Here is a 23,422-nt window from a genome sequence, read left to right as displayed (position 1 = left end):
TCCCACAATACATTCACCACTGGGGGAAAAAAAAGCTAAAACAGATGGAACTTCCATCTTAGGTAAAATGTAAGAAAAAAACTGCCATTCTTTTTTAGCAATAACATTATCAGGAATGTGAGTATTTGAAAAATCTCAATCCTTGTCCCCCACTGGCAATAAGCCCAGCAATGTTTACAGATGTTTATATGTACTATACGGTAGATTGTGGATTATTGAACCTAAAGCTGGAAGGGGACTAAGAGATCATTTATAGTCTGACCACCTCCCCCCCTCCAAGGCAGATGAAGTGACCTTCCCAAGTTCAAAGAGTTAGTAACAGCACTGGAATGGCAAGTATAGTCTGACTCCAAATAGTGTACTGTTTATACCATAATTAATAGAATTTTAGAGTTGGGGGGGGGACAGACTTAGAGATCGACCTCCCTATTTTTAACTAGGGATGTTAAATGGCTTGCAGTGGTAGAGACGAGATTTGAACAAGCCACATTTTACACTATGCTAGGACATGGGTCTTATTCTCAAGTTGTAGAAAGTCTAAATTTTCTTACACCAATCCCATTAGCAGATAGTATAAGTATCATTATCATCATTTTAAAAGTAAGTTAACTGAGATATGAAGTTATTTGCCTAAGGTCACACAATGTCCTAGGACTCCAAGACCCCAGTTTTTTTCCCCCACTATATCACTCTTCTCAAACCTAGGATAGAATTTCAGTAAAGGAGACCAGTATGAAGCAATAGAACTTGAATGAGGGACAATAAAGAAACCAGGCTAACTAGAACAGATTGGGTAGAGCTGAAAGCTAAGACTGAAGAGGTAAAGTAAGGCTTCAATCATAATGGAAATTCATTCACACAGGAATTCAGATTTGATGTGATAAGCAGTAAAGAACTACTACATGTTTTTTTGAGCATTTTAAGAGGGTAGGTAAACACAAAAGAGAAGGATCATGAGAGAAGAAAAGACAAATGAAAAGAAAGGAAGAGACTAATAATATTTTAAGATGTGTTTAGAAAGATGAAGTCCAGCCTATAATCATTCTGACTATAATACAAAAGTCCTCCAGAAATGCCTTACAGCATAACATTAGGATAGAATTTTTACTTCTCCTAACCACAAAATCTCAATATTTAGTAAAATAAAAAGATATTTCTTAGTTAACTAGGCATGTAATGGTCTAGTGAATGAGTGAAAAAGCACTGATTAAGTATTATAGGGAAGGAAAGAGAAGTGAATGAACATTTAAAAAGCACCTACTATCTGCCAGGCACTGTGTTAAGTGCTTTACAAATATTGCATTTGATCCTCACAAGCCAGAGAGATAGGTGCTATATTAGCCTCATTCTAAAGTCGAGGAAACTGGGTCAGACAGAAATTAAATGACTTGCCCAGGGTAACACCTTTAAGAAATGTCTCAGGCTAGATTTGAACTTTGGTCTTCCTGCCTCCAGGCCCAGGATCCATTGTGGCACCTAGCTGTAAAAGTAGAGGTAGGATACAGAGAGAAAAGTAAAACAATCTCTGTTCTCAAGGAGCTCAACATTTCAATAGGGGGATAGCATATAGTACGTTTCAAAGGCAAGTCAAGTGGAAAGATCTGATGGTCCTGTTATGGGAATGGGAATCTGAAGATCTTCCCTGCCCCCCCGGCCCTTTGATAGGCTTAAGTGACTCTGAGAACCTTCCCTGATTTGAAAATATACTCTGCCCCCTAATAGGCTGTATGTGGTCACATGGAGCCTGTGGTGGGAGCGCACACACCTTGTTACTTTGATTGGGCAGTGGGTCAAGAGGGCTGTGACATTCTCTGATCCAGGAGAAGGCTATATATACCCTAATGTGAGATTCTGCTTTGGGGCCCACTTTGAGAAATGTTGTGTGATTTGAACAGATGAGACTGGGGAGCCATTGAGCCCCCTGGCTTTGAAAACCCACATGTTGGTGCTTCCCTCTCTGGTAACTGACTAGATATAGACGTAATGATCAGACAGCTAGAAGCCCTGTCTGCTGATCTGTTTCTCTGTCTGCTTGTAACTTCAGTTTGTATTCTCTGAAGTTCAGGGTGTTGACTTTTTCCCCTGAATTAGGTCAATAATATATGTCTGATTAATTTAAGATTGTTAACCCATTTTGAGTTGTTTTCCTTTAGAAAAGCAGATCTAAGAATCTGTGCTAGCAGCCATCCTGGGTATGCTAGGGTGCTTAATGCTACAGGTCCTTAGGAGGCAGCAGCAAAGCAGAAGGTAATGCATCTTTCTTTAATGCCATTTCCACTGATAAAATCATATCTATTTCTGATGCTGAACCATTTGACAGTGTGAAATATTTTGGTGGCAATCATTTTCTTTTCCTGGTCTTCAGTAGCTATGGTTGCTGAGGAGGTAGGGGCTACAACAGTCACAGATGCAGTTGCCTGGTCCTATCTCCACTGGGGTTGCTTCCCTGGATGATGATGGCTTCAGAAGCTGGGACAGAAGCAAGACCCATCATCTAGGGGATGCAACAACTGCTCATTAGCTAGTATTAAAAATGGTAAAGAAGGTGGGACCACTTATTCACAGTGATAGCTCCACTAAGTAGATTTGGGGCCCAGACTATATCCACCAGTGTCTGAGTACAAGCGGTAGTTTGACCTGCCTGGTAAGTCTCCTGTCTCTCCCTCAGGGTGCCTTGCTGCTTCACTTAGGTTAGCTTGTATACCTTGAAGGTAACTGTTGGTCAGTAGCTGGTGGGATTGTTGGCCCTTTCTCCACAGGGGTGGCTATAGGAACTGGGTTACTGGTAAGTCCAATGGTTCAGGGTCCTGGGCTGTCTCCATCAGATGGGCCTTCTATCTCTCCTCAGAGGATCTTGCTATTTCAGCTAATACAAACCTAGGGGGGTGGCTAGGTGGCGCAGTGAATAAAGCACTGACCCTGGAGTCAGGAGAACCTGAGTTCAAATCCAACCTCAAACACTTACTAGCCGTGGGACCTTGGGCAAGTCACTTAACCCCAATTACCATACCTTCCCCCCTCCAAAAAGCAAATAACAATAATAATAATAATGATACAAACCTAGGCTTAAAGCAGAACCTTTCGATGAGAGAACTTAGGACCAAAGACAAACCAAAAGACAATGAAAATAACTTTCTAAATCAGATAAGAGTACTTGGAACCAAATATCCAGACTTTTATTTTTGTTTTTTTGTTCAGTACTTGAAAATTCAACATGAGATTTGGGAACAATTTCCCACCACAAACTATGTCAAATGTTTTTTAAATAGTTCAATAATTGAAGTACTGTAAGATGCTTTCAAAAATGTTGAAGAGTAAATGTAACAGTCATCTTGTACTGAAGCATTCACCTACATTTTGTTCTTCAGTGCACCCAGAGGATTAACTGCCTCCCCCCACCAATATAAGAAGGTGGGGGGTGTTTTTGTTTTTGTTTTTGTTTTTTAAAGCAACTGGGGTTAAGTAACTTGCTCAAGGTTACACGGCCAGTTATTTCTGGGTGTGGTGCTAAGTATCTGACCCCAGATTCAATCCCAGGTCACCCCCACTGGGGCCGGTGCTCTTACTCACTGTGCTACCTGGCCACCCCAAGAAGGTGTTTTTTTTATTTGTAAGTCTACAGATCCTGGATAAACTCATAATAAAAAACAAAACTATATAAACTAGAAAGTTACCTTTAAAATACACTTTGATGTGCTCTACTAGAACAATTGTACAACTTCAACAAAATCTTTCCTTCTCATTAAAGTCTGAAAAAAACTTAACAGTATAAAAGAATATTAAACCAAGGGAAGAGATTTGGTCTCCCAATCCCACCCAGGATGGAAATGTTGCAACCAACCACTCACTGGCCAATCCTCCTACTATCAACAAAAGAACTTTTTGACTTGTTCCATTCCCAACCCAAGCCAATTTACAGCTCCTCAGGCAGTCTGGTAGTACCCATTCTCAGGTGGCTCATCATATTGGTACCACACTTAGTGAGGACTCTCTAACGACTTTAGCCAAGCTACAACAAGGTATTCCAAGCTCAAGTGACCCACTAACCTCAGCCTCCCCAGTAACAAGGATTACAGGATTGTTGCGCCACCCCCAGCTTAATATTTACATTCTAAACCTCACAAGAATATTCTATTTTCACTGTAACCCCTAAAATTATCTCCCAAAATGTCCATGTTTTGTGTCTGTTGTAAAAGCTTATCATTAAAAAGATATACTCAAGGAAGATTAGTTTTGTAACTCCAATGCTTTCAAAAGGAATTTTGTACTTAATCAAGGGTGTGTGATGGTTGCTATAGAAACAATGAAACATAAAATGAGGGGTTTGCACTAAATTATATCTGAAGTCCCTCTTCCAAGCTTTAAAACAGCTTTGGGTTTTTGTCTTTTGGGTTGTGAAATGGGGTGGAGGGGGGGAAGGGAGGAACAGAAGCTTAGAAACAAGCAAGTAAATCAGCATTTAAATTCCCTTCTGACTAGAGACAATCAATGAGCACCAACTGAATTGAATTCCCAATCTTCCCAAGTATGAGGAGCTGTGTTTTTAATGTTGGAAAATTTCATAGATGCTTACATATAATCTTTATCCTATCAATATAAACTGAGAATATTCAAGACAAAAATAGCTACTAAAAATTCAGTAATGTTTTCAAATGAATGTGTTTTACTAATCAAAAAAGGTTTCATTTTAATTCCAAAAACCCAAAAAATCAAATTAGACACAAATGATGCAGCAAAATAATATAAAACTATCACAAGACCCATTATTCACTTGATTTTTTTGAAGATAAAGATTCAAAATGTTTGATGAGCAACAAGATTCATAAACTCACTCTGACCCAAGGGATAGGAAACACTACCTCTTATGGCTTTTTTTTCAACTGGAAACTATGGTAAATGACTGCTACAAGGATAGTAGTACTAGTTTGGAGCTAAGTCACCTGAATACATTCCATCTTTTTTATTAGCTTAGAAGTGATCAACTGTCCATCAATAAAAGATGAAAGAATTTGAGGGAAGATGCTAGAGTAAGAAAATTATGAACTTCTGACACCAAGAAGACCTAAATACTAACAAGAGATTTCCACACACCTCAAGATTTTGTGACCTAGGATAAATTCAGGAGGAATCAAAGGAAGCTTTTTACTAAAACCATTAAATGAATGCTTTACTTAAGCATTGTACTTTAAATTATGGTTAATAAGTAAATAATAACAGCTAAAATTCTGTGAGAAAATATATCAAATTGTATTTAAGTTCTGATATCTTAAAGTCATGAACTAAATATAAAATTATGTGTATCCTACAGAAATTGTGTATCCTATTGGAATGCTTTGTTTAAAAAAAAAAAAGCATTTATATCTGCTCTAGTCATGGAATATCACCATTCACCTGATGGCAACTTTGGATAACTGCAGGCAAAGTACCTATAAGGAAATGTTCTCTTGGCCATGCAAACATTATAATGATCCAGAAAAATAAATAATTCTCCAAATAACAGCAATATCACTAATAAGCTGTCTGGTCACAGGATCCTAGGTCTCAACAAGGTAGGAATACCTAGAAGAAAGAAAATAGCATTCCACAGTAGAAAAACCACCACCAGTCTTTTAAGTCAGAAAGCCTGGAATAGAATACTGATTCTGCTACTTACTAACTTAATAACCTTAAGCAAGTCACCACCTCTCTAGCCTCTATTTCATCTGTACAATATAGCCACTGGCCTAAATGACCTTTGAGGTCACTCTCAGCTGGCTATAATTCCGGGTTTGTAATTTCCTGAATAAGAACCAGGGATTGCACATGCAACTGTCATAAAAAATAAAAGTTTTAAATAACTCCAACAGTTCCAAAATCTCATCCCCTGAGGTTATCAGAACTACCACTATTAAATATTTAACCCCAATCTATGCATGAGCAGTTGCATTAAGTCTCTAAAACAAAAAGACATTAAGATCTAGGCTATTCATAGTTGCTCACCAGTCAATCATGACATGCACGCCTATGAACGCTTCGATGCTAATGTTTTTTATTGCTTGGAAAAGGGCTACCATTTGTAGATCTCCAGCAGTTAACAGTGAGAAGACCACACCAACACACTTAAATTTGAATCATCTCCATGGGTTCAATGTCTAGGTCCATATCAATCAAGTAAAAATCATCTCTGTTGAGGGGCTAAAAAATTATCATCAGTCCTTAGTTTACTTTATTAAGCAGCTGTCACCTTAAACATTGACATAACTAACATGTTTTCTTGGGTCGATGCTTCTTATGATGATTAAAAAAATTTGTCACTTGCTAACCAGTAGTGCCAAAAAAAAAAAAAAGCCAAAGATTAAAGTGTTGCCTTAAACCTATATTCTTATACGAGATTTTACACTGTCTTCCTTTTTTTCTAAAAAGTTAAGTCTTTGACAAAAGCTACAGAACCTCTGGCAAGGCTGGACAAGTTTTCACTTGCCTCCAAAATTACTGTGCACTGAGTTCATCTAACAAAAGAGATCTTCATCTAGCTTGATTTTAAATTATTCTTATTTTTCTGAACAACCCTACAAAAACAAACTCTCAAGAGTAAATTCTTGTAGATTTCAATATCCTGCCTACTTATAAGAGCGGAAGAGTCAAACACAGCAGGGGAAAAAATGTGACGCGTACAGCCTTGATCCAAAACTCAGCTTGTAGGTCTAATTTTAGGCCTACCCATTCTGATTGTGTCCTTTTGCAAAGAAGGCAAAACACGTATAGATTACTGGATAGAAATCAATGGATCACCATATAGCGGGAAATAAATCTCCTGCGGAATGAAGAGCATATTCCCTCCTGCCCCCTATAAAAGGACGACCAAACTTACACCCTAACCAGGAAACTATAATCGCTTTCCAGACATCAGCACTCGGGGTCATTCTGTACTCAAAAGGCTTCTGCAAAACGATGAAGTACTTAGGAAGGAAAGTCTTTATTCTAGAAAGAGTGCCCCCCACCCAAAGGAAAAAAAATTAACTTGCACAAAGTTCATAGCTTCAAGTTAATTTAAGGTTCCCTAAAGAAGTCAGTAACTTGTCTCCTGGCACAGGATTAAAATGGGAAGGATCAGAAGTGAGACTTAAAGATTGCTCCAGAGCAGGAAAGAGAGTGGGGGTGGAGTCGGGGTTCCCTGGGATTTGAGGACCAAGGGTTTCAGCTGCTGTGGTTTGTGGGGAGAGAGCAGACTGGGGTTAAGGGCTGGGCAGGGATTCAAGGGACTCATGTCCAGAGCCCTAAGAGGGAGGGCAGAAGGGATCGCTGGTCACTGGAAGGAGAAAAACTGGCCGGACCCCAAAGGGGGCCACGAGGAAAAGAAAAGGCGTGTGCGTGGGAGGCCGGAGGGGGAGAGAAGTAGAGAGAAGAGGGGCAGAGCCTTGGGACAGTTCAGGGGCAGGACTACCCTCCCCCCAACTTCTCAGCCCTACCTCCCCTGTGGGGTAGCGAAAGGGAAGAAGCCTGCCCCGAGGGAGCAAACAATAAGCAGCCACCGCCCCGGGACACAGGTGGCGGCGGCGGCCGGGCCGGGGTCCTCCGCGGAAAGGGAGGGGGCAGCCCAGCAGGGGCCTGGCCTCACTTACCCGCGGCCACGGAGCGAAGCGTCCCCGCCCCTTCGAGGCGCCCGGGTCAGCGTCTCCTCCAGCGACCGCCGGGACGCAAGCTCCGCGCGCCCCGCCTGGCTGGCTGGCTCCGGAGCCGCCCGGGAGGGCGCGGCAAGGGAGGGCAGGCTAGGGGGGAGACCGGGAGCCGGCCTCGGCAACTCGAGGCCCCCTCCCCCGGGGCGCTGCTGCGGCCGCCCTAGCTACTAGGCCGTGCTGCCGCCCCGAGCGCCCCAGTGCAGGCAGGGCAAGGGAGGCAGCCTTCGGCAATGGCGACCGCCGGGGCCTGAGGGGAAGCGGAACAACCCCGCCGCCGCCGCTGCTGCGCGTGGCCACAACCCTAGAGGAAGGAAGGGGGAAGAGGGGAGCTCAGAGGAGGCGGTGTCAACAACTGCTGCGCCCCGCAGGCTGCGCCGATCGGGCGCCGTAGCCTCTCCCGGGCCAAACCGAGCCCCTCAAATGCGATTGGCCGCCGTCCGCCAAGGGGAGAAGAGGCTGCTGGGAGTTGTAGTTCGAGGGTGGCTGCTGGTCGAGTCCGAAGAGGCCATGAAGTCTTTCATCTAGTGCAATCGCCGAAGGGGCCTACGCCAATTCTGCTCAATTCGGCCAGGGCAGTTCACCAGGCAAGTAGGATATAAACAAATCCTATGAACACTTCAATGCTAATTTTTTTTTATCATGCTTGGAAAAGGCTTGCCATTTCTATTGAGAGCCCTCTCAAGCGATGTGCCACCTCCTGAATCCATTTAGGTATTTTACCTACCGAATCTTGACTTCCAAAACACAATGCTTTCAGATAGTAAGTACTTAATAAATGCTATATTCATTCATTCAGAAAAGTCATTCTACTTATATGAACTGATGCAAAGAAAGTGAGCAGAACCAGGAGAACACTGTATACAGTAACAGCAATATTGTAACAATGATCAACCGTAGACAGAAATGGAAGACAATTCCAAAGGACCCAGGATGAAAAAATGCTATTGACCCCAGAGAGAACTGATGAACACTGAGGGCATTTTGAAGCATACTTTTTTTAATTTATTTTTCTTCCTTTTTGGTGCTCGGTTTCTTTTGCAACATGGCTAATAGAGAAATGTTTTGCATGACTTCACATATATAATCAATATAATGATTACCTTCTTAGGGGAAGGGTGAGAGGGAGGGAGGGAATTTAGAATTCAAAATTTTGAAAAAATAAATGTTGAATTTTTTTTACATGTAACCAGAAATTTTTTAAGAGTAAAAAAATAAAATAAATATATAGATATGGAGAGACAGTCATTCCTGAGCCCATGCCTCAGTTTCCCCATGATCTATTTAATCAATATTGCATAACATGGCAGTACAAAAAGTTTTTTATTTTTGTTATTAATGTTATCCAATTCTTTGTCACCCCATTTGAGGTTTTCTTGGCAAAAATTACTAGAGTGGTTTGCCCAGGGTCACCCAGCTGATTTCAGACTGCATTTGAACTCATGAAGAGGAAGGAGTCTTCCTGACTTCAGACCTGCTGCTCTATCCACTTCACCACCTAGTTGCTCCACAAAAAGGAAGCAGACCTCCAAAAAAAACTTCACCTACTTCAAAATTTGGATCCACCTTCCCTCATATCCCTTTTACTTAGCAGTTAAGTATAATGATCACAACTGTTTTTAACTACCTGTCCTCACCCCATTCCTCATTCTGCATGGAGCATTGAAATGAAAGGAGCAGGGGCAGCCAGGTAGCACAGCGAGTAAGAGCACCGGCTCCAGTGTCAGGATGACATGTGGATCGAATCCCGGGCTCAGATACTCAGCACCACAGCCAGAAATAACTGGCCGTGTAAACCTTGAGCAAGTTACTTAACCCCAATTGCTTAAAAAAAAAAAAGAAATGAAAGGAGCAGAAAAATAAGTCAAGATGCAGTGAACTAGGCTTGTGGCATATTTGAATGTTTTTCAGAGACAGATCCAAGATGTATAGACAAAAGACTTGTGGCATCCAGTTTTGTAGAAGTAACATGATATGGTAAAAAGAATGAAGTGGGCAACTCTTTGCTAAGCTAAAATTATGTTCTAGTCTTGCCTTTAATACTATCGATATGACATTGCACAAGTCACTTATGGTCTCCACCTCAATTTCTTCATCTGTCCAATAAAGAAATGGAAACATTTATCAATAAGGTCCCACCCAACTGGTAACATTCTGTGACTATATAACTAACTTGGAAGTGTGACCTCAGAGAAGTCACTTCCCGTCTTACTATACTTTCCACATCTGTAAAATAAGGTATAATAGCTGGACTAGGTAATCTTTAAAATCCCTTGCAGCTCAATGAGTTCTTTGATTCTTCCTATAAAATCATTCTAGGAGACAAACTGTACTTCTAGAAACAACCACGCTAGAAAGTCAAAAAATTGTATGGCAACTCTTTTGATAACTTTTTGACAGTTAAACCTATCCCTCTAGTGGTAAATCTCTTTTTAAAAAACCAAAGGTACCCATCAGAACACAAATAAAAAAACTTAATTTGTCCATAAAAATATTGCCTTTTCAATTGTCAGGTCAAAGACTGAAACCCCACTCTTATCTCTGCACTGAACTTTAAAGAAAAAATATTAAGCACTTACTATGTGCCAGGCACTGTGCTTAGCACTGGAGATATAACTACAAGCAAGTCCTTGCCCTTAGGAGGCTTACATTCTAATGAAGTGTAATGTAATGCCAAGGAAAGGCAACTTCCCAAGGTTCAAAATACCAGCATAGGTGCTCTCCATTTTATTCAGTGACCAACCAAGAACAGAGAAGATCAAAACATGACATCATTCAAAATACAGCATTTACTAAGTGTGATTAAATAATCTCCAAACACTACCCCACCCCAGGACCTTCCATTCATTCAATCAATTACAAAGTCCCTGTTCTAAATACTACTCCACCCCTAGGCTGTACCTTCATTAGTCCATCACAAAGCCCCTCTTCTCAAATGGAGATTAGTTTCCAAACATAAGTAAAGTACATTCATTTGTTCAACCATAGAACACAAAAAGGTCAAAAGTTCCCCACCCCTGGATCACAATTGAATCTATCCCAGAGTTACAACAAGTTTAAGCACAGCACTTAATACCCAAATGGAGGTCTTTTCTTCATCTTGACAAGGCAAGTTCTCAGCAATCTTAGTTCCTGGGGAGACAAAGCTTAGCAAGGCCACAAGATACATTGCCAGTCTCTTCATTAATTCATCCTGTCTGCAGAACAGTCCTAGAAGCCCTGAAAACATTAGGAAAATCCTCTCCCAGGATTTCTGTAAACATACAACAAGAAAATCCTTCTTCAGGGCTTCTGAACCAACAGAAAGGTTCCCAGACCCCTGCAACAACAGCACTGTCCTTCACCAGTGGACAGTATTCACTCTCTGTCTGCAGGACAGTCTCAGGAGCTCTTAGCCAACAGCCAGGTTCCAGGACTTCTTCAACAGGACTGTTTTTCACCAGTGGACAAATCTGGCAAAACAACATCAAAACAGACAGACAAAGTACCAGCAAAACAGCCATGTCTCCTCAGTCCTTGGCAGCTCCGGGGGCAGGTCTCAAAAGTCCAGGGCAATTCAAAGTGGCCCTCAGCAATCCTCTCAGTCTCTCTCTGCCTCCACGAGGGTGCTGCTTCCAAAAAGTTCTTCTGCCTCTCTCTTGTGTCTCTCCAAATTTACCGTCACCAGCTCCTCCCAGTTCAGGACTCTCTTTTCACATCAACAAGTCCATCCCACAGGTGGGATTAACAAGCTCTGGGTTTTAACACAATAAATTTGAAAACCAAGCCAATACAGGGGGATCTTTATATTCCATTACTATCACATGAAGGAAAATAGATAGATAGATAGATAGATAGATAGATAGATAGATAGATAGATAGATAGATAGATAGATAGATAGATGATAGATAGATTAGATAGATATAGATAGATGTGCATGTCTATCTACTTATCATCTATTTATCTATCTTTGCACTAGAAATTGGGATGGAAGGAAGGATGTGCCAGAAGTGGTTTAGAAATGATGTGGTGGCCTGATTCTGGGCTCACCTGTAAAGTCTCTGAGAGAGATAAATCCTCTTTGAATGTATTTGTCTTTGGAAAATAGTAGGAAGTCATATTTTAGGATGGCTTCTACAATACAATTAATTAACTGCTTCTTTTTTTGTGATAAATGCTACTATATAATCTACAGTACTATACTAGATTCTTCATACAATAAAATATTTACTGATGTTAACAGGATTTTTACTCAATCAGTCTCTAACCTGAGAATGATGAAACAGCAGGCCAGAAACAAAGTGCCAGTAATCAAGCAGCAGTTTAATTAATTAGTGTTATTATGAGAAATAGATTTGCAAATTGGTAATTCTCCTGATCTTACATGTCTATGCATACACCACACACATATATCACACTGTATTTACTCTACCAAAAAACATAGTTATAATATATCCTGATTGAAAAACCTGGGAAGACTTACACGAACTGATGCAAAGTGAAACGAGTAGAACCAGAAGAACACTACACATAGGAACAGCAATACTGTAATGATGATCAACTGTTAAAGACTTGGGTACTCTGATCAAGACAATGATTCCAAATACCAAGACAATTCCAAATGACCCAGGATGAAAGAGAGGAAACTGATGAACTCTGAATGCCAACTGAAGCATACCTTTTTTTACTTTATTTTTTCTGGAGATTTTTTTGTGTCTTCTTTTGCAACACAGTCAATATGGAAATGTTTTACATGACTTTACACATGTAACAGATACAATATTGCTTGCCTTCTCACGGGGGAGGCGAGGGGTAGGAGGGAGGGAGAGAATTTGGAACTCAAAATTTAAAAAAATTAATGTTAAAACAATTTTTACAAGCAATTTGAAAATATTTAACACAAAAATAAAAACATATTTTTAAAAATAATATACCCTGACTTATTGGTTAGCAACACATTTACTTCAGTGTTATTTTGATGCTCAACTACTGCTATTTTTACTTCCTATTTTTTTAACCAAAAACAGCAGTGACCAGGGTTCCATTTTAAAAAAATCAATCTATAAATAATCTAATTATGATATACAAAAGATTTCATAGAAAATATTGATTTTATAAAGAGAGCTTTTTTTTGGAGGGGGGAGGGCAGGGCAATTGGGGTTAAGTGACTTGCCCAAGGACACACAACTACTAAGTGTTAAGTGTCTGAGGCCACATTTGAACTCTGGTCCTTCTGACTCCAGGGCTGCTGCTCTATTTACTGTGCCACCTAGCTGCCCCAAATAGAGCTTCTTTAAGGAGCAAATTAAACTGTGTTCTCTCACAATTCTCTTACACTAAAGCTTATTAAGTAGCTTCATTATTTTCCCTTCCTGCCACTGATATACACATATATATATATACAGAAGCAGTATAATAAAAGACAGAAATAGAAAGCCACTGAGTATGGTAAGCTTTGCTATTAGCAATAATAATCTCTTGTGTAAATATTGCTTCTCCCTAAACCACTGGATTTTTTAATGTTTTTCAAAAAATTAATCCTCAATCAAATATCTGATTAGAAATGTTGTGCCCTCATCTATAATGATTTCCCTGATTTTTAAAACATTTGTTAGTTAATGGCAAAAAATATAAGACATTCATTTCTCTGCATATAGAACTCATTTTTTCTTCCAATTCAATTAACATATATTACACTAAGAGCAAAAAGCTACATTAGGCTGTGAGGAAGATACAACGATAAATAAGACATGATTCTTTACCCTCAAAGGGCTTACAATCTTGTAACTGATGCTATTCTTTGAAAAAGAATTCATCCATTTAACAGAATTAAATTGTTTATACTGGCACCTGATACTTGAGGAATTACCAAGCACAAATTCAGCATTGTATTCCTATATTAAATAAAAATTAGGTGAAATTATTTACAAAACACCATTCTACATTTTTTATTAAACTGGTTTCACCAAAACTAAAATACATTACTGTCAAGTAAAAGGAATGCCATAATTCTAGAATACCACAAATCATTACATTACATTCTCACAGGGAGAAATGACCGTGTCTAAAGACTGCTCTAAGGATAAGACCAGAACATAAGACTGTAACAAGTAGTGTTATGACACATACGAAGAGATGATGTACTCTTAGCCCCACTGGAACCTGTAGTATTACGTTCTGATTTACCTATGGAGAAAGAGGGTGGACAAGTTAAATTTGAGATTAGATGACCACTCTAAACACACATTCAAAAGCGAGTTTACAATTACTTTAATCACTCAGTTTGTTGCTGTTGTTGTTTTGGGGGGATATCAGCTTTGTTTTGTTTTTCTGGTGAGTTTCTTTCAGCCAATAATTATCACACTAAATTTTAAAAGTGTCATTCAATGCAGGCTCTTTCAATGAATGGCTTACTCTATGATGCAATGCTTTATTTCCTGTTCCCAAGTTCAAGGCTGAAGTTACATTTATCAGACTTTCTTTGAACCTCATAACTAAGGTTGAGGACTAACAAATCCCAACAGGATCCCAATGCAGCTACCATATTTACTTAAGCAGTATTAATATATTTATAAAATTCAATTTGTCACAGTGGTTTTACATGGTCTGTATAACATGACTCTAAAAAGATCTGTTTCTTCTTTACAAAAATCACACTAGAAAACCTAGGTTAGATGGTGAATATGGAAATGTTTTGTATAACTGCACATGTTTAATATATATCAAATTGCTTGCTTTCTCAAGGAGAGGGGAGAGAAGATAGAGAATATAGAACTCAAAATTTTTTTAAATAAATGTCACAATTTTTTATTTAGATGCAATTGAGAAAAAAATAAAATAAAAATTAAATAGAAGTGCATGTTAAGAAATACTGAAACAGTAAAAGCAGCAAGCAAACATCCAAACTACAAAATCTCTCATCATTCTTCTATCCTACTGCTTTCTTCCCAAAATGACTTGAAAAATCTGTTACTCAAGAACTGTCACAACTGAATTATTACATCAAGAGCAAAAGAGTTATGGTGTTGTCTTTTGCAACTAACGTGATTTTCAAAGTTCAACAGACACTGTCTGCACACTGTAGCTAATTTCCCATTGTCAATTTAGTTACAAAAGTCTCATGGAAATTGGCAGACTTAAAAATCTGACAGATAAATTAGAAATAGTTTACTTTCTTTTAAAACTAACCAAATATTTGGTTTCTGAAATCATGTCACCATAAAAGCATTTCTCATCTAACCCATAACAATTAGTTTTACCATCTGCATTACCCAGGAACTCTCTAGATCAGATTCCTCATTTATATAAAATGTGTTGGACTAAATGGTGCCTTACAATTCTAAATGTATTAATTTATTCTCTTTCAGTGTAAAAAAAATGATATCTTTTAAAAGCTACCTTTTTAAAAGCTACATCACTACCTTAGAAAAGCCATTTATTTTTCACTGTGATTTTAAAAAAGAAGACATCATCCAAAGTAAAGCAATGTGCACTAATAGACTGATTTCAAATTCCATCTAAGGTGTTAAGGAGGGAGACAGAACTAAAACAGCAGAAAAAATACAGGAAATTGGCTGAGCTCTCTCCAGTTTCCCTCAAAACAACTTTAAATCATACTTCAAAACTAATTCTAGAGCAACAGAACCCACCAAAGGATGGGGTAAAACAATTTTCCAGCCCAAGACAACTTAGGAAGACTGTAGGAAAGATCTGTCTCACTTGGGTAAAAGGCGAAATGAAGCCCAGTGCAGGAGGTGTCTGGGCAAACCAGTCGGAGGCTCCTAGCCCCAGCACAGATTGGCAACCAAGGCCCCTCCATCCTAGCATAGCAAGCCAGCAGTGAGGCCTCTAGCCCCCATGAATAGGCTAGTGGCCTGGGTTGGCAGGCCTGGAGCCCTTGACACAGCTGGCTAGTCTAACCTTGCCACAGGTAAGCTGCCAGCCTTGGGGCAATGGTACATTAAGCCAGTGACCAGGCCCCTGGCCTCCAGCACGAGAAGCTTGGTACAGTGCCCCCAGTGCCCCAGGAGCAGAGTTCAACTTCAAAAGTCACAAAAAAAGGCTGAAAATGAGCAAAAACAAAAAAAGCCCTCATCATATAGGGCAGCTAGGTGGCACAGTGAATAGAGCACCAGCCATGGAGTCAGGAGGACCTGAGTTCAAATCCAGCCTCAGACACTTAACACTTGTTAGCTGTGTGACCTTGGGCAAGTCACTTAACCCCAGTTACCCTGCCAACCCCTCCAAAAAAGCAAAAACATAAATTCTAAAAAGTCCTCACCATAGAAAGCTACTATGGCAATAGGAAAGATCAAAATACAAACTCATAAGAGGACAACAAGGTCAGGATGAAGAAGCCTCAGAAAAATGTGAATCAGCTTCAGACCTAAAAAGTCCTCCTGGAGAGTTCAAAAAGGATTTTAAAAATCAAATGAGAGGGGTAGAAGAAAAATTGGGAAGAGAAATGAGTTATGCAAGAGAGTCAACAGCTTAGAAAAAGAAAACCACTCCTTAAAAAGTAGACCTGGCCAAATGGATAAGGAGGTATAAAAATCCACTGAAGAAAACATCTTAAAAAGCATATGGTGTTAAGGATCAATTTTACCTTGTTTTAAAATGATGAAATTTTTATCTCCCAGAACCTTTCCACTACCAAACTTATCCTATCACTAAACCATAAATTAATTTCCCACTTCCTACAGATTTATATAATGTAACTTCCCATCAATACTATTGTGTTAAAAAAAAAAAAGCGTAGTCACCTATAGGCCAATAGCAATTTGTATAACAAAATATGAGTTCTGTGAATTATTAGCATGCTTTCCTGGATACCCAAATGAAAATAACTTTCTAGTTCTGAGAAGGCACTCCACTACAAAACAGTATCATGTATATTAAACAAATCTCCATGTCATATAGCTATCAACCAAGTTAATAGAATAGACTTCCAACCAGCAATGATTGTTGATGTTCAGGTGTGTCTGACTCTTCATGACGCCATGGAATTTTCTTGGCAAAGATGCTGGACTGGCCTGCCATTTCCTTCTCCAGTTCATTTTACAGATGAGGAAACTGAGGCAAAGAGGAGCTAAGTGACTTGCTCAAGGTCACAAAAGTGTCTGAAGCTGGATTTTAACTCAGTTCTGCCTAATTCTTGGTCCAGCACTCTATCCAGTCAGCTAATTCCACTCTGTGCTTTGTAATTTATGTTATTTGATGGTTATGTTGTAAATGTGTTTAAATATATTTGGTTTTAGTGCAAAATGGTTTCATATATTATTCAGACAAGAACTGGAAATAGCTAGGAGCATCTAGGTGGCACAATGAAGAGAGTTCTGGGGATAGTCAGCAGTAAAACACTTTTGAGGAGTGACAAGGTAAAAGGAGAGAGAGAACAGAATAAATAGACGGGGGGAATAGGATGGAGGAGAACACAGTCAGCATTAATAACTGTGGAAAAAAAATTTGAAGCAGGTTTCTCTGATAAAGGCCTCATTTCTCAAACATATAGAGAACTGAGTCAAATTTATAAAAATAAGAGCCATTGCCCAATGATAAATGATCAAAAGATATGATCAGTTTTCAGATGAAGTAATTAAAGCTATCTACAGCCATGTGAAAAAATACTCTAACTCACTAGTGATTGGAGAAATGTAAATTAAAACAATTCTGAGGTACTACCTTATACCAATTATTTGGCTAATGACAAATGTTGGAGAGGACGTGGGAAAAATAAAACTTTAATATACTGCTGGGGGAGTTGTGAACTGATTAAACCATTCTGGAGGGCAATTTGGAACTATGCCCAAAGGGCTATAAAACCATGCATACCCTTTGACCTAGCAATACCACTACTAGGTCTGTATCTCAAAAGAGATAAAAAAACAGAAAGGAAAAACACCTATATGTACAAAAATATTTATAGAAGCTCTTTTCTGGGGGTAAAGAATTAGAAGTTGAGGGGAAGCCCATTAATTGGAGAATAGCTGAACAAGTTGTGGTACGTAATTATGATGGAATACTATTGTACTATAAGAAATGATGATCAGGATGCTCTCAGAAAAACCTGGAAAGACTTGCATGGGCTGATGCAAAGTGAAATGTACTGTGTACAAAGTAACAGCAATACTGTAAGATGATTAGCTGTGAATGACTTAGCTATTCTCAGCAATACAATGATCCAAGACAACTCTGAAGGATTTACAATGAAAAATGCTATCCATCCCCAGAGAAAGAACTCGATGGTGTCTGAATACAGATTGAAACATACTTTTTAACTTTATTTTTCTTGAAGTTTTTGTTATCTATGTTTTCTTTCACAACATGATTATCATGGATACATTTTGCATGATTACACATGTATAATCTATATTAAATTGCTTGTCTTATCAATGAGGTGGGGTGGGGAGGGAGGAAGTGAGAGAACCTGGAACTCAAAGTTTTAAAAATGAATGTTAAAAGTTGTTTTTACATCACACTGGGGAAAAGTAAAATCATAAATAAAAATTAAAAAGGAAATTAGTTTTTCTGGAAGAAAGAAAAGATGAATTTGGGGAGAACTGAAGGGAATCGGTTGAGACAACCTAACAATAGTTGTTGAAAAACCTAAAGGTAGGTTTCCATATTGGAGGCAGAAAGTAAAAACCTCACCAGGGTCATGCCCTAAAACTTTAATGCACTAACTGTGACCAAAGCATTATAGTAATAAAAATAAAGAAACATTTTTTTAAATCTGCTTACTGCTTTATATTTCACGTTGCTCCACTGACAGATGTGCTTATTCCTCACCGAACATGGAGCTTCCATGTCAGACTGTTTCCAGCAGTTCAGAGAAGGAAAATCTAAGGAAAGAGGGAATAATAAAACATGAAAGAGCCTTTACTTAGAATAGGAGAAAGAAAGCCTTTTATCTGAGGACACTGATATTCAAGCATCTCTTGAACACTGGCAAAGGTCTTTTTGACCAGCTGCTTCTTTTCATTGCTGTTTCATCTTTATATTTGTATCTCCTAGAGCCTGGTGCACAGTAGGCACCGAATACAAGCTTGCTGATGGCATTTTATGTGCATACATCAGTCCAACATATATTTAACTCTCCTGATTTCCAAACACACCTCAACCTTCAATAGCAACCTTCCACTGCAGACTTCACAAAGCAATTCATCTTATCATTCTTGAATGCACTTATCATGTAAGGGAGCAGGTTACGATTATCTCTGTTGGTGTCCTATGCCCTTGCTATACCATAAGCCTTCCCCCTCAGACAGTGGGTTAGCTAAATTTTCTATCATCCTCCTGCACCCCCATCATCTAGCATGGTATGCTGCAGACATAGGGTGCTTAGTCAATGTTTTTTATGATGATTTAACATAATAGACTATTCTATATTTTCACAATCTAATTTATAAAGGTTGGGGAGAGAGAAGGGAAAAGAACATGTAAGTGCAAACTTAATCACTGAGTGCCTATGTGTCAGCCACTGTACTAAGCCCTTCATAAATATTACCTCATTTGATCCTCAAAACAACTCCGGGAGGTATTATTATCCCCATTTTACAACTGAGGAAACTGAAATAGACAAAGGTTAAGTGACTTGCCCAGGGTCACACAGCTAGTAAGTGTCTGAGGCTGGATTTGAACTCAAGTCTTCCCAATTCTAGGCCTAGCACTCTAGGGGTATGTCCCAGAAAGTCTGAAAGAGAATTTAGAATAGGACAGTACTATTTTGTCCAAAGACTTCCACAGGCATGGAACTCATAAATCCAGGTGGTATTAGAGGCTAAAAGCATTAATAATTTCCCCATAAAAGCTTAAATTCATAGATGATGATGGATAAATAATGGATTTTTAGTGAAAATGTTCAGATGACACAACTTTAACATTCTGAAGTCAATGCCTAGGAGGAAAGCTTATCACTTGATCTTACTATCAAAGCCAGAATACTAGGGGCGGAGTCAAGATGTTGGAATAGAAATATGACTTCCCCAGAGCTCTGGCTCTCAACTCCTCCAATTCATGTAAAAGGTGACTCTGAAGAAACTTTGGAGCTACAGAACCCACAAAATATCACAGAGAAGCTAACCTCCCACTGAGGACAGCCCAGCAGGTCAGCAGGAAGTGGAGAGCACAGCACTCTGGGAGCTGAGCCAGAGGTTTTAGCCGTAGGGCGACCTGAGCAGCCATCAGCTGGAGGGACTTCAGATCACCAGCAGCTGTGGCGGCTTCCAGAATTATCAACACATAGCTGCTAAGGACACAGTGAGAGGTGAGTGCAGTATGGACTTTGGGATCCAGTAGTTGGGAGTGTGATAGGCCTTTGCCCCCGAGGCGAGAAGCTGCTGAGGCAGCTGGGCCCTGTAGTCACAGCCACATGGCTGCTTCAGTGCCTGGCCTGCAGATTGTAGGGGGACCAAGCAACCAGTATGAGGGGTAATTGCTCTTGCTTTAACCTGCTTGGATCTGGATGGCTGTCTAGGGTGCAGGTCCTGGGGTGTGAGACCAGCTTACTAGAGTGTGTGGAGGCTTCAGAGAGGGCACCCAACTAATACCTTCAGCAGCTGAGAAAACCCCATCATTTGGCACAAAGCTCCCCTGACTGGTAGCAGAGTCCTACTGTGGCAAAAAAGCCCAAAAGTCAAGTAATTGACTTGCACCATGAGCAAACAAGGGAAGCAAAGTAAACAGAGCAACCCAACTTTACACCCCTATTTTGGGAACAAAAAGGATCAAAGCATGGAACAGGAGGAAGACAGTGAAGTCAGACACCAAAAGCTTCCAAGAAAAATAGAGCTGGTTACAGGCCATAGAGGACCTTAAGAAGGATTTTGAAAAGCAAATAAGAGAAGTGGAGGAAAAATTGGGAAGAGAAATGAGAACAATGCAAGAAAATTGTGAAATGAGAGTCAACAACCTGACTGAAGAAAATAAAACCTTAAAAAGTAGACTGGCGGGGCAGAGCCAAGATGGCAGAGTAGAAACAGGACCTCCCCGCTGCTCCTGCTTCCACATTCCTCAATCCATGTAAAAAGGGGACTCTAAACAAACTTTGGAGCTGCAGAACCCACAAAATGACACAGAGAAGCTAATGTCCCACTGAGGACAGCCCGGCAGGCCTGCAGGAATAGGCCAGCGCAGCTCTGGGGGCCAAGCCCAGCCCCACGCAGAGGCTTTAGCCCCAGGGTGGGCCTCATCAGCCACTGCCAGAGGGACTCCAGATCAGCAGCAGCTGTGGCTGTTTCCAGATTTATCAAAACACAGATGTGAAGGACAAAGTGAGAGGTCAGTGCAGTCTGGACTTTGGGACCAGTAAGGGGAAGTATGTGGCTTTTGCCCCCGGGGCGAGAAGCCGCTGAGACGCCTGCACAGCCAGCCAGCATCCAGATGGCAGCTTCAGCTCCTGGCCTACAGAGTGTAGGGGGATGAAGCACCAGTCTGAGGGGTAATCACTCTTGCTTTAACCTGCTTGGATCTGGATTGCAGTCTAGGGTGGAGGTCCTGGGGTGTGTGTCCAGCTTGCCAGACCATGTGGAGACCTCAGAGAGGGTACCCATATAATACCTCTGGCAACTGAGAAAACCCCAGCATTTGGGACGAAAGCTTCCCTGTCTGGTGGCAGAGTCCTACTGTGACAAAAAGCCCAGGGGTCAAGTGACTGAGGGGCAACATGACCAGGCAAAGGAAACAAAGCAGACAGAAGATTCCAACATTACACTCCAATTTGGGGACAAAAAGGAGCAAAGCATGGAACAGGAGGAAGACAGTGAAGTCAGATCTCCTGTACCAAAAGCTTCAAAGGAAAATACGAGCTGGTTACAGGCCATAGAGAACTGTAAGAAGCAGATAAGAGAAGTGGAGGAAAAAATGGGAAGAGAAATGAGAACAATGCAAGAAAATTATGAAATGAGAGTCAACAGCCTGACTGAGGAAAATAACACTTTAAAAAAGAGACTGACTCAAATGGCAAAAGAGGCTCAAAAAGGCAATGAGGAGAAGAATGCCTTAAAAAGTCGAATTTGCCTGATGGAAAAAGAATCTCAAAAGCTCAATGAGGAGAATCATTGCTTCAGAATTAGACTGGAGCAAATGGAAGCTAATGACTTTATGAGAAATCAAGATGCTGTTAAACAGATCCAAACAAATGAAAGAATAGAAGGCAATGTGAAATATCTCATGGGAAAAACCACTGACCTGGAAAATAGATCCAGGAGAGATCATTTAAAAATTATTGGACTGCCTGAAAGCCATGACCAAAGCAAGAACCTAGAAATCATCCTCCAGGAAGTTCTCAAAGAAAACTACCCTGATGTTTTAGAATCAGAGGGCAAAATAGAGGTTGAAAGAATCCACCGATCTCCTGAAAAAGATCCCAAAAAGAAAACTCCTGGGATTATTATAGCCAGGTTCCAGAATTCCCAGATTAAGGAGAAAATATTACAAGCATCCAGGAAGAAACAATTTGAATATTGTGGAAACACAATCAGGATAACCCAGGATCTGGCAGCTTCTACACTGAGGGATCGAAGGGCTTGGAATGTGATATTCTGGAGGGCAAAGGACCTGGGATTAAAACCAAGAGTCACCTACCCAGCAAAACTGAGTATCATGTTTCAGGGGGAAATATGGTCATTCAGTGGAATAGAGGACTTTCAAGCATTCTTGCTAAAAAAAACCAGAGCTGAAAGAAAATTTGACATTCAGATACGAGAAGCATGAGAAGGTAAACAGGGAAAAGAAATCATAAGGAAGTTATCAAAGTTGAACTATTAACATTCCTACATGGAAAAACAATAATTGTAACTTTTGAAACTTTTCTCAGTAGTTGAAGGGAATAGAAATATATATATGTCTATATATATATTTCTATATATGAGGGTATATGGGTATATGAATACATATGTGAATGTGTGTGTGTGTGTGTGTGTGTGTGTGTGTGTATATATATATATATATATATATGTTTACCAGGTATACATAGATAGAGGGCACAGGACCAATTTAACAGGAAGGGATGATACTTGAAAGGTGAAATTAAGAGGTGAGAGAGGAATATAATGAGAGGAGATGGGGAGAGACAGAATGGGGTAAACTATCTCATACAGAAGAGGCAAGGGGAAATGGTTACAATGGAGGGGAAGAATAGGAAGGCAAAAGGGAATGGGTCAACCTTATTCTCATTGAATTTGGCTTGAGGAGGGAATGAAATACACATTAAATAGGGTATCTCACCCTACAGGACAGGAGGCGGGGGGAAGGGGATAAGAGGGGGGATGATGGAAGGGAGGGCAGGTGGAGGGGAGGGAAGTTGGAAGCACCCACTTTTGAAAAGGGATGGGATCAAAGTAGAGAACAGAACAAGTGGGAGGTGGGATAGGAGGGAGGGAAATATAGTCAGTCTTTTACAATATATCTACTATGTTATTGTTTTGCATTAGCCACACATGTACATCCCATACTGAACTGCTTATTTTCCCAGTACGGGTGGGTGACAAGGGAGGAAGGGAATGAATCCAGAATTCAAAGTTTTAAAATCAAATATTCAAATATGTATGTATATATATATATATATGTGTGTGTGTGTGTGTGTGTGTGTGTGTGTGTGTGTGTGTATGTGTGTATACTATTATCAATACTATTTTACATGTAATTGGGAAATAAGATATACAGGCACTGGGGCATAGAGATCCACTAGAAGTCGAAAGGGGTATGGGAGAAAATATGGGAGAGAGAAAATTGGAGGAGAGGATATCCTGTGAGACTGCTATTTTGGGGGGGGGGGGGGGGGAAAAAA

At 40.0% G+C, this 23,422-nt stretch overlaps 2 protein-coding genes across 2 annotated transcripts in view; both read right to left on the bottom strand.

Moving 5' to 3' along the window:
• Nucleotides 1-8,894, bottom strand: part of PAK2 (p21 (RAC1) activated kinase 2) — a 111,885-nt gene extending 102,991 nt beyond the window's left edge. The window contains exon 1 of the mRNA XM_069065035.1: nucleotides 7,602-8,894. The gene's annotated coding sequence lies outside the window, so the exon portion shown is untranslated. The remainder of the gene's footprint in view (nucleotides 1-7,601) is intronic.
• A 3,043-nt stretch (nucleotides 8,895-11,937) lies between these two features.
• PIGX (phosphatidylinositol glycan anchor biosynthesis class X) overlaps nucleotides 11,938-23,422 on the bottom strand; it is a 23,169-nt gene continuing 11,684 nt past the window's right edge. The window contains exons 5-6 of the mRNA XM_069065048.1: nucleotides 18,376-18,476; nucleotides 11,938-13,821 (exon numbers count right to left, since the gene is read on the bottom strand). Of these exons, the coding sequence (XP_068921149.1) occupies nucleotides 13,678-13,821; nucleotides 18,376-18,476 (245 nt within the window). The 3' untranslated portion in view covers nucleotides 11,938-13,677. The remainder of the gene's footprint in view (nucleotides 13,822-18,375; nucleotides 18,477-23,422) is intronic.

This window comes from Petaurus breviceps, unplaced genomic scaffold, assembly GCF_028583685.1.
Source record: "Petaurus breviceps papuanus isolate PSGF00001 unplaced genomic scaffold, PetGlider_PUasm1.0 90654, whole genome shotgun sequence".
Classification (NCBI taxonomy): domain Eukaryota; kingdom Metazoa; phylum Chordata; class Mammalia; order Diprotodontia; family Petauridae; genus Petaurus; species Petaurus breviceps.
The sequence above is the reverse complement of the archived record's forward strand: the minus strand, read 5'-3'. Positions and strand labels throughout refer to the sequence as shown.